We start from the raw sequence: 14,065 nt of genomic DNA, 5'->3' as shown, positions 1-14,065 counted from the left end.
TTGACGCATATCACAAGACGTGTCCCTCCGAAGCTAGAATGAAGCTAAATAAATTCATTGTAAGTTGTTTCTATGTTTTGTATTTTAATATTTGGGTGTATTTCTATTCAAAATAAGGTGTAGTTTGTGATTCTTTGGGTGTATTCTTTTATTAAATTTATTCTTATATTTTGCTTTGTTTTATGTTTTTAGAGATATTTAATTTCGAGAATGAGGCTATATGCTGGGGCACCTCTCAGGAAAAAGAATCATGAGATTGAACCACCAAACATTAACATCTCAGGCCAAAAAATAAGGAATAAATCTTTCACTCTGAAAAATAATCTTTCCTATATTAATTTGCTAATTTATTTTTTGTTTTTCAGCTATGATTGTGCTATTTATGTAATGAAATGGCTTGACATAATTCAGCCTGAAAACATTAAAAAAGGGAGAAGTATGAGTGGGACAATTAAACTCAGGTAATTGTGTTTAAAACTATATAACTCTTTATTACTTTACCAAATTAACATAGTTTATTAAAAATAATATTCTTTTAAACTGTAGGAGGAGGTGGACCACTTTAGAGTAGAATTTTCTTTCCGGATTCTATTTCATAAAATGAATATTGACAGAGCTGAAGCCATTAGGGTAAGTGATGCAGTAAGATTGTCCAAGCCATCCTCACTGTTGTTGAGTCCATATTGTTAGATAGATTCATATGATATTGACAATGATTAATCTAAGTGTTATGTATTCTTGGAATAGTTTGAACACTTGTTGTAAAATTTTGAGAATATAATCCAGTTTTATGAAAAAAAATTTCCATAATTAAACTGTTTCTGCCGTATTCAAAAGCTCTAAATTACAGGTTCTAAAAAAAATGAAGAAAAACAACACCAAACTAACTTTACACCCAAAAAATTGAATTTTACACCCAAATAATTTTAATATACACCCAAAATTCTATCCCCTGATTCTGGATCCCTAAACCCCTAAAGCCCTAAACACAAAACCCTTAAAGTCTAAAACCCTAAACCCTAAACCCTAAACACTAAACTCTAAAACCCTAAATCCTAAACCCCTAAACCCTAAATCCTAAACCATAAACCCTAAAACCCTAAACCCTAAACCTTAAAACCCTAGACCATAAACACTAAACTCTAAAACCCTAAACCCTAAACCCTAAACCCTAAAACCTAAACCATAAACCCCTAAACCCTAAACCCTAAGCCATAAACCCTTAAACCCTAAACCCTAAAACCTAAACTCCTAAACGAAACAATAATTTCTAACATAAATAGCAGCATCTAAAAAATATAAAAAAAATTTAATTTTACACCCAAAAAAATTGATTTTACACCCAAATAGTTTCATTATACACCCAAACTTCTATCCACTGCTGCTAGATCCCTAAAACATAAAACCCTAAACCCTAAAATCTAAACCCTAAAATCCTAAAACCTAAACCCTAAACCCTAAACCTTAAAACCTTAAACCCTAAACCCTAAACCATAAATCCTAAACTCTAAAACCCTAAATCCTAAACACTAAACTCTAAACCCTAAACCCTAAATCCTAGACCCTAAACCCTAAACCCCAAACCCTAAATCCTAAAACCTAAACCCCTAAACAAAACAATAATTTCTAACATAAACATCAGCATCTGAAAAATATAAAAAAAAAAATTAAATTTTACATCCAAAAAATTGAATTTTACACCCAAATAGTTTCATTATACACCCAAAATTCTATCCCCTACTGATGGATCCCTAAAACCCTAAATCCTAAAAATCTAAACCCTAAACCCAAAACCCCCTAAACCCCTAAACTCTAAAACCCTAAAACCCTAAACCCTAAACCCTAAACCCCTAAATCCTAAACTCCTAAACACTAAACCCCCTAAACCCTAAATCCTAAAACCTAAACCCTAAAAACCTAAACCCTAAAATCTAAACCCTAAAAACCTAAATCCTAAATCCTAAACCCTAAACAAAATAATAATTTCTAACATAAACAGCAGCATCTGAAAAAGATAAAAAAAATGAATTTTACACCCAAAAAATTAAATTTTACACCCAAATAGTTTCATTATACACCCAACAGTCTATCCCATGCTACTGGATCTCTAAAACCCTAAACTCTAAACCCTAAACTCTAAAAACCTAAACCTTAAACCCTAAAAGCCTCAACCCTAAACCCTAAATCCTAAACCCTAAACCTTAAACCATAAAAACTAAACAAAACAATAATTTCTAAACATAAACAGTAGGATCTATAAAATATAAAATTCAAATGTCAAACACAAGAAAATTCAGAAATACACCCAAAAAACTGAGCGTTACACCAAAAAACTATCCCCTGCTGCTGGTTCCCTAAACTGATAATTCATAATATGTCCGTGATATTGGCTGGAATTTGGTTGCACCACTAATGTAGCATCAAAAAGGTTTAACTGGAAATAATAAACTCACATATTAGCAAAACTATTAACAAGAAAATTAAACTCAATCACCACCTATTTAAAGAACATCAGTTTTACCTCGCTTAGAGCTTTTGTTTTCTTCTTCTTTGAGGCATTTGCACTCTGTTTGTCCAATTTTGAACCTAGCCTATTTTTTGGATGTCCTCTTATTCAAATCCTTGGAGGGCTTTGAAGCTCGTTAACGGATTCCAAGTTGGCATCTTCGTGAGATAACGAACATGTCCCCTTCCATTTGGCTTTCAGTTCTTCTATCTCAACCATGACGTTATCGTAGGCACGGTGCAGAATGGCAGTCAGTTCCTTGGATTCTAATACAAATTCGCATATATTTTGCGAACAAAACACCAATTCGTCAAACCTCTTGCTTCTTGGCTCCAACAGTGGCTCGTCGTGGCTGCTCTTGATGTGTGTGTGTCACCTCTTTACCTTCTTACTCCATCGTTTCAATATATATCTTGGTGACACTTGGGTTACTCGTTCAAAGCTTAACACACTTAGGACATGACGGCACAATATCCCTCTTGACTCGAATAATAAGCACTGGCATTTTACTTGTGCTGCTACAGGGTCGTAAGTAACCGCAAACTTGTTGAATTTTGAGCTAGAAACTTGTTCTCCAACTTCGTATACTGAATAGCCTAGAGCGAAGTTCATTAATCTTGTGATGCAATTCGTCTTTCCTCTGAATTGTGCTTGGACTTCCCTAAACTTTTGGTGAGTGTACACATGTTGAAACTGAGCTTCTATGGAAGATTTTGTTGCACACGGTATGACGGTGTGAAAATCTACAGCATCGGATTCTCTCTCTTTGCTCCCTGCTTCCGAGGCAATTATCGTATTGTTTGACAAATTGGATAAGTGAGCTGTTCCGGGTAATGAACTTGTTAAAAAATGAATGCATACTCTCGCTCCTTTGTGTGCTTCTCATCCCGGCCCAGAAGTGGTGATCCAGATAAATTGAAATCCATATATGACGATCTTCGTACAGATCTGCATAATACACCCAAATCAGACTATATTACACCCAAAAACATGCAATTTATACCTCTGCTGCAGAATTTAAACATCATTACCTGAAAGCCACTTATTGTCCACAAGACCATACTTCAGCAGAAAATCATTCTAATTCCTATCAAATGAGTCTTTGGTATGAGAGTTCCAAACAACTTGGCTCATTTCTCGTTTGATTTCTACGTGTCCCTTGTAGCCGTTTAATTTTCTAGGAATATTCTTCATGATGTGCCAAATACACCAACGGCAAATTGTTGTAGGCATACAAACCTCTATAGCCCTTTTCATTGATGCGCATTGATCGGTGAGAATCCCTTTTGGAGCATTTCCTCCCATGCAACGAAGCCAACATTGAAATAACCATTTGAATGATTCAATATCTTCGTTTTTCATCAAAGCACATCCAAGAAGTGTTGACTGACCGTGGTGATTCACCCCGACAAAAGAACCACAAACCAAAGTATACCTGAAACAAATTATGAGAAAACAGAATTCAAATAATTACATACACCCAAATAATGATTTTATACACCCAAAAAATCCAATATACACCTTTGCAGCAGATTCATAAAACAACATATATAACAGAATTAAAATCATTACATACACCCAAATAATGATTTATACACCAAAAAACATCCAATATACACCTCTGGAGCAGATTCATAAAACAACATTAATTTAGTGATGTAACTCCTCACGTCTTTTTCGATAAAATTTAACTCGCAATGACCTCCGGCTGCTGCAACAAATGATTGGAAAGTTTTGCTAGGTCTGATACTGGCTTCCTCGTTATTCTCTATTGCACGACACACGGACATGCTTAGCTCCCTGTGCTGTTTGAGCATCTGTGCTTGATCGGGACAGTAAGGATGTGAATGATGCAACACGACCTTCAAAATGATCCAAACACCAACATCCTTCAATACGTGTATATAAATTCTTGCAGGGCAATTTAAACCAGCTGTGGGATTTGCCTTCTCGGTCAGAGATATTTTAGATTTCCATTTTCCCTTCTTATTTGTGCTCCGAACTCTTGTAGAAAAACTTACAGCCTTTGCATAGTCCTTGTAAAATTTTGCAGCATCTTCAAGGGTGTTAAAAGTCATTCCAACCTTGGGAACAAACTGGTCATTAACAACATAGAGGGGCTGCAAAATACACCATGTTAAAAACAAGGATATACTATAGAGTTTCTGCACGTCATAAAACATAACAATTCAACTAAAATACACCCAAATATTCCTGATCTATCCCCGAACTACAACAACTCAACTAAAATATTCAAAAAAGCCATAAACTGTACATACACCCAAACTTCCCTAAAATACACCCAAATAGTTCTGATCTACACCCAAACGTCTGGTATAAAATGCACAAAATTAATCAAAACTAGTACATTAGATTCAATTAACAGTCAATGTTCACGCATTAATTTCACAGTCAATGTTCACGCATTATTTAGCTAGACAATCATAAATGACTAACTGCATCAAATTCAGATTTAATAATTAACTGAAACTAAATCACACCTCAAGAACTTCATTCGATTCAAATTCAAAATCCACTTTGCCCTGGTTCAACTGACAATCTGAAGTTGAATCATCCATTATCTTCAAAACAATTTCAAAGCTTGATTTCAGAAACCATAAAAATCGAGAAAAACAAAGCAAAAAACAGAGAGAGAAATGCACGTAAATGATGAAGGAGAAACCAGTGAGAAATGCACGTAAACAACGAATGAAAAGGCAAAGAGAAACGCACGAATGAGATCGAACGAAGACGACAAGAAATTCAAAAAAGGAAATGAAATCCTTTGAAAAAAGGAAGTTATATATTCACGCGTTAATTTATTTAAAAGTCTGTTAAGGAGGCATGTGAAACACACATACCACGAAAGACGCGTTTGAGGGTAAATGACTTGTAAGACTTGTAACTGTTAATCGCTTGTATGCCGAGATTATTCGTTTAGTTAAATACTATCTTACAATAGGTTCTTTTACTAATGTGTCTTCTTTTTAATTTATTATCAAAATGTCACTTTTTTAACTATTATTCAAATGTTATTATTTATAAAAGTGACTCTAGCATCTTTTTAGAACAAAAACTCATTTTATAACTTATAATAAAATATAATATTTAATCATAATTACATAAATACGATCATTAAAATCAAATACATTATGTTTGGTTTTCAATCACAAATATAATATAATTATAAAAATCTACAAATTATTTATACACAATCTTATAAATATATATTTTTAAAATAGCCATCTTTTATAAATCCTTATGTTAGTTTCAGCCATTTGTCATGAAAAATTGTGGCTATTACAGCCATATAAAAAAATATTTTGTTTAAGGCTTTCTTAACCGTTGGTAGTCCGTGACCATTCGCACTAGTGAAACAATTTTTTGAGGAGAGACCAGTCAATATTTAAAGGCTTTCATATTCTTGAATTTTTTTAAATTTGTCAAGAAAGAACTGCTACCATTTGATTTCTTTTCTTTACTTTTGTTCCCATACTTAGTTATTCTAGAAGTCATTTTCACCATTTCCAAGGTTCTGTACTTTGAAGCAAAAATGGTAGATCCAACAACCTCCAACCAACTTCTGAATATGGGCAAGAGAGAAGACAGTGGGTCATTGTTTCATCGGCTCCTTCACACTTAGGGCATGTTGAGCTCATTGACTAGATCCTGGTACGAAACTTATCTCTAATTGGCAGTCCTTGATGCATTACTTTTCATTTTAAGTTTTTAATTTTCAGTTGGCATTATAAAAAAGAACTCTGATGGAGGATAAAAGAATTTGAAGGCTAGAGTGTATCTTAAAGCGACAAAGTATGAGTCATTCTTTTCCTTTGTCCAGATAGCAATATCTTCTCCTTAGGTGATTGTTGTATCTAGAATTGCTTGAGCTACTGCTGGCATGAATAGTGTTATTACTATATCTTGATTCTGAGTACAATTAAAAAAATTTTCTCAGGGACCTATTTTGGATGTTGTGATTGAAACTAATTTTAATATGGGATTCATTTGTTTCATCCAATTGTCTTTTTTTATTCTAAGTTACCTGACACCAATACTCCATAGAATACCTTTCTCAATGACTTTGGTCCCATCATCCAATCCTAAGATGATTTGTTTCAAAGACCAAACCTTAAAAAATTTGAGTATCTATAATATTTATTTCAGTAAATTCAAGAATTCAATGAGTGTTGTCTCGTTAGTAACCTCCAGCCTTACTTATCCAACATTGTCAGGTTAAATGCTTTAAGATCTTTGAAATTTAGATTTCTTGATATTTCGATCTACAAGCCACCTTCCAACTAATCTACTGCAACTTTTTCTTTTAATTTTTTCGCCCCCATCAGAATTGCATGATTTCTATATGAATCTCTTTTAGTAAAATTTCTGGCAGCATGAAAAACTTAAGGTGTAAATTGGTACTGTTGTTGCAATTGCTTTAATCAGGATTTATTTACCCTATGATATCTCTTCCAATATTGTAGTTTTTGCAGTACCTTATCATTTATATAATTAAAAGCCTTTCTCTTAGATCTATTAACCACGGCTAGGAGAGTAAGGTACCTATTTTGACAACCAATATATGGGACAGATAAGAGTCTTGCAACCTGGTCTCAAATATTAGCTTGGGTATTCTACTAAAAAAACTGAATATTTATCAAAATTCACCATTGGGCCACTAATCTCCTTATAATTATGTAGCACACCCAATAAATTTTGACAGTCCTTCACTGTTTCTTTGCTAAACAAGATTGAGTCATTCGCAAAGAAAACATGAGTGATGTTAGGGCATTTAAGATTCATCCTCAAAGTCTCCTTTCTCTTTTATGAAAAAAATGGGACAATCTCTCTTCACAGAACAAAAATAGATAGAAAAAAAAGTGAGTTTCCTTCACACAATCCTCTACATGGTCTGAAGTAACTGAGTTTCCATTCAACTCTGTCATACGCTCTGCTCATATCAAGTTTTAGAGCTAGCTCATGTTCACTATACTTCTCATTCTTCAAAAATGCATAAACTCATATGCTATCAAAATATTATCGCTGATGAGCATACTTTTATGAAGGCGCTCTAAGTGTCACTAATATTCCTGTTCATAACATATTACAGTTTGTGCACTAGAATTTTAGATATTATTTTGTAAAATACACTACTGAGACTAATAAGCCTAACTTATTTCACATAACTAGCATTTCAAACTTTGGAATAAGATAAGACATATATGTGTATGATTAAATGTTTTCAACAATTTACCTCTTGAGAGAAAATTCTTTGTTGTACATATCACATCCTTTTGAATGAGATCCTAATAAAATGGAAAATGATTAGATATCTTTTTCTAACATCGGTCTAGCAAGGGTTCGGTTGGTATTATCATCAATTTTATTAGGGATGTCTTGGATTTCCTATGTAGGGTCTTTAGGATTGGAGGAGGTGAATGGTTTCACAAAATAGTCCTCTGCCATAAGAACTGTACCTGGATGGTCCATGCGTGGCTACATTCTCAGCTTTATTTACTAGCTCTTGAATTTTATTCCTCTTGCACCTTGACTGAAACTTAGAGTAAAAAAACTTTAGTATTTTTGTGATCTCAATTCAGCCCCTATACTTTGGATTTCTCCTTCCAAAATCTGTTCTCCTGCTCCAGATTTTCTTTTAGTTTGGCTTCTAGTAATCTGATTTAAATACTATCTACTTTTCCTCCTTTTTCTTTTTCATCTTTTAGCTTTTATTGTAGATTCTGAATTTGATTTCTAGAGTTGTTGTTATTTTAGCCACTCTATTAGCATGTGTCTACACTTTTTTTATTTTGCAGCCAATTTAAACATAAGGGAGCCAGTCATGTCTAAATTCCAAGTTTGTTTGATAATGATTGAAACCTCCTCTCTATCACATCATTGCTCTTGGAATCTAAATCTTCATTTTTACTTTTCACTTTCTCTTTCGGATTTGATAATGATCGGGCAATGTTTAAGACTTCAGATTTTCGGAAATTAAATAATAAATTATTTATGATTTATTTATTTATTCGAGAATATATTTTTAGAGATTTTTATATTAATTGAGTACTTTCTTATTATTGATTTAAAACTTTAGTGATTGAAAAAATAATAAGAATTTTATATGCTTTAAATTTGAATAATTAGATTTTGAACTTTATTTTATAATTTAAAGAAAATTAATTTGATTATCTCTAATTATTAAATTAGAGTATTTATTTGAAAATAAATTTTTATGTCGATAATTAAATAGTATTTTTATAAATATTATTATCGGGTTAAAAATTGGTTTTTAATTACTCTGTTATCTCTAATTTTATTAAAATTACCAAACTACCTTTATACCAAATTTTTACCGAAATCCTAATTTTCACTACATTCAAACACACACATCCCCCTTTACCCAAACCCTAGCTGCCTATCCCCCATCTTCAACACACACACACTAACGAGAAGTGAGGAGAGAGCAGAGGAAGAGAGAAAGAGATACGATAGAGGGAAGAGAGGAGCCGCGCGGCCACCGCACCCCCATCGCGCCTACCTCACCGCCGCATCCTGTTGTTGCTGCCATCTTCGTGTGACCCAGAGGGAGTGACATAGGAGAGCCGTGCAAGAGAAGGAGCTGACACCGCAGAAAAAATGCGATGGGGGGTAGGACGCCTTTTGCCAATGATCCGCCATCGCCACTGCCGGAAGGAACCCTCACTGTCGCCGTCGTTGTTGGCCAGTGGAGAGAAAGGACACTTTGATGGTGGTGGACGAAACTGGATTTGCTGTTGTCATTGCTGCTACTGGGGCCAGCCACTGTCGCCGCCACTGCTCGCTGCTCTGGGCCACACCGCCGTTTCTGTGGCCGCTAGGAGCGTGGCTGTGACCGCCGGAAGTAGGAGCCGCTGTTACTCCGATCTTTGGTTCTTCTCTAAGTACAGTGAATTTTTTTGCCCCAAAACCTTTATCATTGTTTTTCTGTTATAAGTTATTAAGTTTTACGCGACGTTAATATCTCAGGGTTGAGTTTTGATTCTTGTATGCTATGTTTGATGAACGGTTGCTGCTGCAAGGATGGACTGAGTTAACGCCGATGTTGTGAATTAAGGGTTTTAAGGAATTGTTACAAGTCGATATTAATGCAAAAAATGTATTTTTATAATTTTCGTAAGTCTTATGGATTGAATTGAATTATTTTGGATGACTCTAATAATTTGTTTGATTGAATTATTGATTGGCTGTGGTGGCTAGAAATTATGATTTTTATGTTGATGTTTGTTTAAATTGTGATTTTCTGGAACTGGTTTGATTTTGCTGGTAATAAATTAAGATTTAAAAATGATTTGAAAAGAGTTTGAGAAATGGTTTGGTTGGAACCCGAGAAGGGTGGCAAGGTCTGAGTTTTAAGGGAGGTGTTGCGATAATTTTTATGAGAATTTTGGAATTTTTATTTTGGTTAATTGGGATTGAAGACTTATTTTATTTAATTTTGATTTATTTAAGAAAAGAATGAATTTATGTTTGAGTTTAAATTATTGAGAAAAGACTTATGTTTTGAGTTTGATTAAGATATTATATTTGGAGGAATTTTAGTGAATTTCAAAAGTGATTGGTTTTGATTGAATAATTTTATTTTGTGACGTTTTGGAAAAGTTGAAGAATTCAAATTTTGATTTAGCAAAACGGGACGATCTCCGAGCTTTTGGGAATGTTTTAAATTTTAAGAATGAAACTGAAATTGGTTTTGATTTAAATAATTTGGTTTTGAAATTGGTTCGGAATTTTTGGTTTATATAATTTGGTTATAGTTTAAATGATTTGATTTTGGTTTAATTTTATTTTGATTGATTCAAACTGAGAAGTTATGATTTTAAGGATTTTTAATGAATTTAAGAAAATGAGATTGGTTGTCGCTACCCTAAAGTTTAGAGGCCTTGTCAAGGAGTTTAACTAATAAATGATTTTCTTTTGTCTTTTGAAAGAAGAATTGGTTTTAAATGAAATTGTTTTAAAGGTTTTAGAAAATATCACAAAGAGGTGGTATTGGTTTTAAAGAAAAAAGAGAATTGAGATTTGAATTACCTGGGTAAGACGCAAGAACTGTAGTTTGCCCCACTTGCTCTGAATCAAGATTTTAAAAGATTGTGGTTTTGAATGTGAGCTTTGACCTGGTAAGGATCGTGGCGGTGTATCGCTTGTCCAGTGTCGCAATGTGGTAGGGATCGTGGTGGTTTACTGCCCACGAGTTTTCCAATTGAAAATCTTATGAAGATCGTGGTGGTTGTAACACCCTAATAATATATAATAGCCACTGGTCGCAACCTACGAAGTTCAGACTGTCTAGGATATAGAAATAAAATCAGTAGACAACAGTGTTTTCCCTATCACTCTCAAAAGATACATTAAAGCCTCTATAGGCAAGTTCCAAAAGAAATAAATACATACATATGAGCTTTTTAAAATAAGTGCGTAGAGATTCTAAACAAAATATAAACAAAAGTTCAATAAGCTTCGCAATCTCTCAGATGAACCACAGCTCACTGCTGAGCTTCAGGACCTGCATCTAAAAAACAAGAGATATATACGGAATAAGAACCCCCGACCCATGGGTTCTCAGTACCGTAAAAGTGCCAAATAGATACTACATAAGGTAACACGAACTCACTAAACAATCTTAAACTCCATACCTCATCATATCCATCTTAAGTTCTTATTAATCCATATTTAGGCAACTATCATAAGGGGGCATAAATCTAATTCAACATTTCTCATATTTCCACCACTCTCCAATAGAAAAAATCTTAAACTAGAACCAGCCCTCAGATAATTCGACTTAGTAACCCTATCTCATCACAACAACTTTCTGCTTGTAGCAAGTGGAATCACTCTACTGTATCAACTCAGGATGTTCAAATCATCTCATTCAATATTTACCTTTATTATTCAACCATTTTGTCATTCCATCTCAATAAGGACAGCCATCAGCGTCAACTGACACAGCATGAGGGACCTCTCAGTTATGTAGACACAAGCAATGCAAACAAGGAATACACAAGTAGATTCAAGTAAGGCAAGTAGCACTTAATTATGTAAGATATACAATTAGACAAACGATACAATTAAGCAAACGCAAACAAATTAAACATATGAAAATGATTAAACACTACTTCCATCCCTCCTAAAATTAGATCAGCTTCATTATAGGGTAGAATTTGGTTTTGTGGGTAAGTTTCGCTTGGTATTGGAAAATTGGGATTATCACTACAAAAAGAAACATTTAAAACTGTCAAAATTATCATAAGACGAATTCTGACGGTATAAATAATGCCAATAAATGGTTGCTGGTAAATTTTTGAATTCCAAGGCTAATTACTGTTGCAAACGTTGCAGAATGCCCATTTTGGTGTGTCAGAAAAAATCTGATAATAACATTGGCACTATTTTTATTTTTTCGCGCCCAAAGTATCGTAAAAAAATTTCTCTCAGTAATTTCGACGGTAATATATTTAATAAAATTTAATTTAAAAAGAAAATGAAAAATGCTGTCGGATTTATCTGTCGCAAAATCCGGATGCAAAGGGTGACTGATAGTCATAAGAGGGTTAGTCACCCGCCCTCTACCCCAACCACGAGGACAACTTCTGACACTGCCTCTGCTGGACATGTCTAGTTTAAATAAATAATTAAAATAGTTAAAAGAATCATAATCTAAATGCAATATGTAATACATAGAATGATTATCCTATATATAAGTCTAACATATAACATGCAATATAATATAAGGTTCTGTGTTGAACACAAAAGCAACAAATTGATCGATCCCCTCAAAGAATTCAGGTTTCATTCCCCTTGTTGTTTTTTATCCCTGTCGTACATCCACAAGCGATGACTTGAAATCATTTTGCCACAAATAACCTAGAATTTCAAACAACAACACAACGTAATTTTTTTTTTTATAAAAAATTTTGGTAGAGTTTTTTCTTAATTTAGGGACCTCCACAAAAAAATCTCAGTTTCCATAAACAATTACAAGTATGTATCAAAACAAATAACCAACACCTCCTTGTTAAATTTTTTAAAAATTTTGACAGAGTTTTGGCTATACTTAGCAACCTCCATCAAATGTAATTTTTAGCTTTTACCAACCAAACATGACTTGTAACAATTTTAACAAAAATTTGACAGAATTTTTCTTTAATTTAGAGATCTCTACCAAAAAAATTGTCAATTTTCAAAGTTTAAACAATTGTAAAGGTTCTTAATAGCCTATAAAAAGGGAAGATTAAACCACTTTTTATCTTTTAAAACTTGAACACCAAAGACAGTCTGAAACTTTGTTACTGCTATTTTTGAGTTAGCGATTATGCAGGAAAAAATTTATTTTATCTTAGAACAAACAGAATAAAATAGAGCAGAGAATAGTAGCTTACACCACCATGTATCCTAATTTAACTACCTTGTATAATGTGGCCTACACCCAGTCTCCACTACAACTGTAGTAGAATTTTCACTATCTTTTTCAAGATTACAAACACCAATTTCTTAGGATTCTTCCTAATCCTATCTATGAATTGAACACACAAGCTTCTAACTAATCTTGTTTCGGTTAGGCTCTCAACCTAGACTCTCAACACTAAGTGCTCACCTAACTTAGCAAGGGAAACCTCTTAGGATCATGAAACAAAACAAAAAATATATCAAAAGATATTGACATATTTAATACTTTTTCTCCAAGTTCAACTCTCTTTGCCTTTTCTCTCATATGGATTTCTCAAATACCTCATATAATGCCTTTTACTATGAGAAATCAAAGAAAGATAATCTGAAAAAAGAAAATATTTAATAAAGCAATATGAAGGAGAATATATGAATAGCTTGAAAGCTATGAAAAAATCATATTTTCAGTTCTTGCTCTTCAATCCTTGGCTGATTACTCCTTTTATTGAAGGGTAATACTTCCAAAGCTTGAAGCTATCTGTTCCGAGGGTTACCTGAAACAGGGAGGTCAATCTCGGAGGAGATCTTCAGATCTAGACTGAGCTGCCGGGCCCAACTTGTGGGAGCTCAAGACGTTGATGGTCCTCGATCATCGGAGGGGGTGGTACCTACAAGAGACTCCGATGCTTAAGTCAGTACAAGCTTTAGGTAGGTTTTTAGTAGAATTGGAGTATGAGTTATACGTGGGTGCTCCATTGTATTTATAGTAGTGCCTTGATGATCTTCCTTTGAAATAAGTTGGTTATTGTATCTTATCTTTTGGGGAAGAGATCTTTATCTTTTGTCCAACCGCTCTCTGGTAGTGGTGGTTCCTTCGCTTTGGGCCTTCTTGGGCCTCTGAGGCGTTTGTCTGAGCTCTTTGCGAAGAGGTCGATGATGGGCCAACCTTTCATGAGGTCGGTCCCTTTGTCATCCTCCGACTCGGCCTTAGTACTCGGACCGGTGTATGAACACTGTCTTTGGAGACAACTTCTGTACCACAAGGACGATGTATAGCTTGTCTTCTTCTCCTAGAATCAAAGTAGAAATGCAGAGGTAGTGGAGGTACAAAATTATAGAGGAATAACACAGCGT

The 14,065-nt window shown here is 34.0% G+C and overlaps 2 protein-coding genes across 5 annotated transcripts in view; one reads left to right on the top strand and one right to left on the bottom strand.

Annotated features, from left to right (window-relative positions):
• Positions 2,615–5,091, bottom strand: LOC110263709 (protein FAR1-RELATED SEQUENCE 5-like). The gene is made up of 4 exons (XM_021105461.1): positions 5,008–5,091; positions 4,126–4,626; positions 3,932–3,941; positions 2,615–2,772 (listed from the first exon to the last, which is right to left on the bottom strand). The coding sequence occupies exons 1-4, from the start codon at positions 5,083–5,085 to the stop codon at positions 2,615–2,617; spliced, it is 747 nt and encodes a 248-aa protein (XP_020961120.1). The 5' UTR covers positions 5,086–5,091.
• The window catches only part of LOC110263216, a 24,638-nt gene continuing 16,435 nt past the window's right edge, over positions 5,863–14,065 (top strand). The window contains exons 1-2 of one of the 4 annotated variants that reach the window (XR_002348431.1): positions 5,863–6,178; positions 8,323–8,565. The gene's annotated coding sequence lies outside the window, so the exon portion shown is untranslated. The other 3 variants (XR_002348432.1, XR_002348430.1, XM_021104195.1) reach the window with 3 other exon arrangements.

This window comes from Arachis ipaensis, chromosome B06 (assembly GCF_000816755.2).
Source record: "Arachis ipaensis cultivar K30076 chromosome B06, Araip1.1, whole genome shotgun sequence".
NCBI classification, from domain to species: Eukaryota; Viridiplantae; Streptophyta; class Magnoliopsida; order Fabales; family Fabaceae; genus Arachis; species Arachis ipaensis.
This window is presented reverse-complemented; position numbering and strand designations above follow the sequence as displayed.

Bases quoted from the DNA above. Each gene is read 5' to 3' on its own strand.
- LOC110263709 (XM_021105461.1), bottom strand. From the start codon at position 5,085: ATGGATGATTCAACTTCAGATTGTCAGTTGAACCAGGGCAAAGTGGAT. The intron at 4,627-5,007 runs GTGTGATTTAGT...TGTATTTTGCAG, and splicing joins AATCGAATGAAGTTCTTGAG to CCCCTCTATGTTGTTAATGA.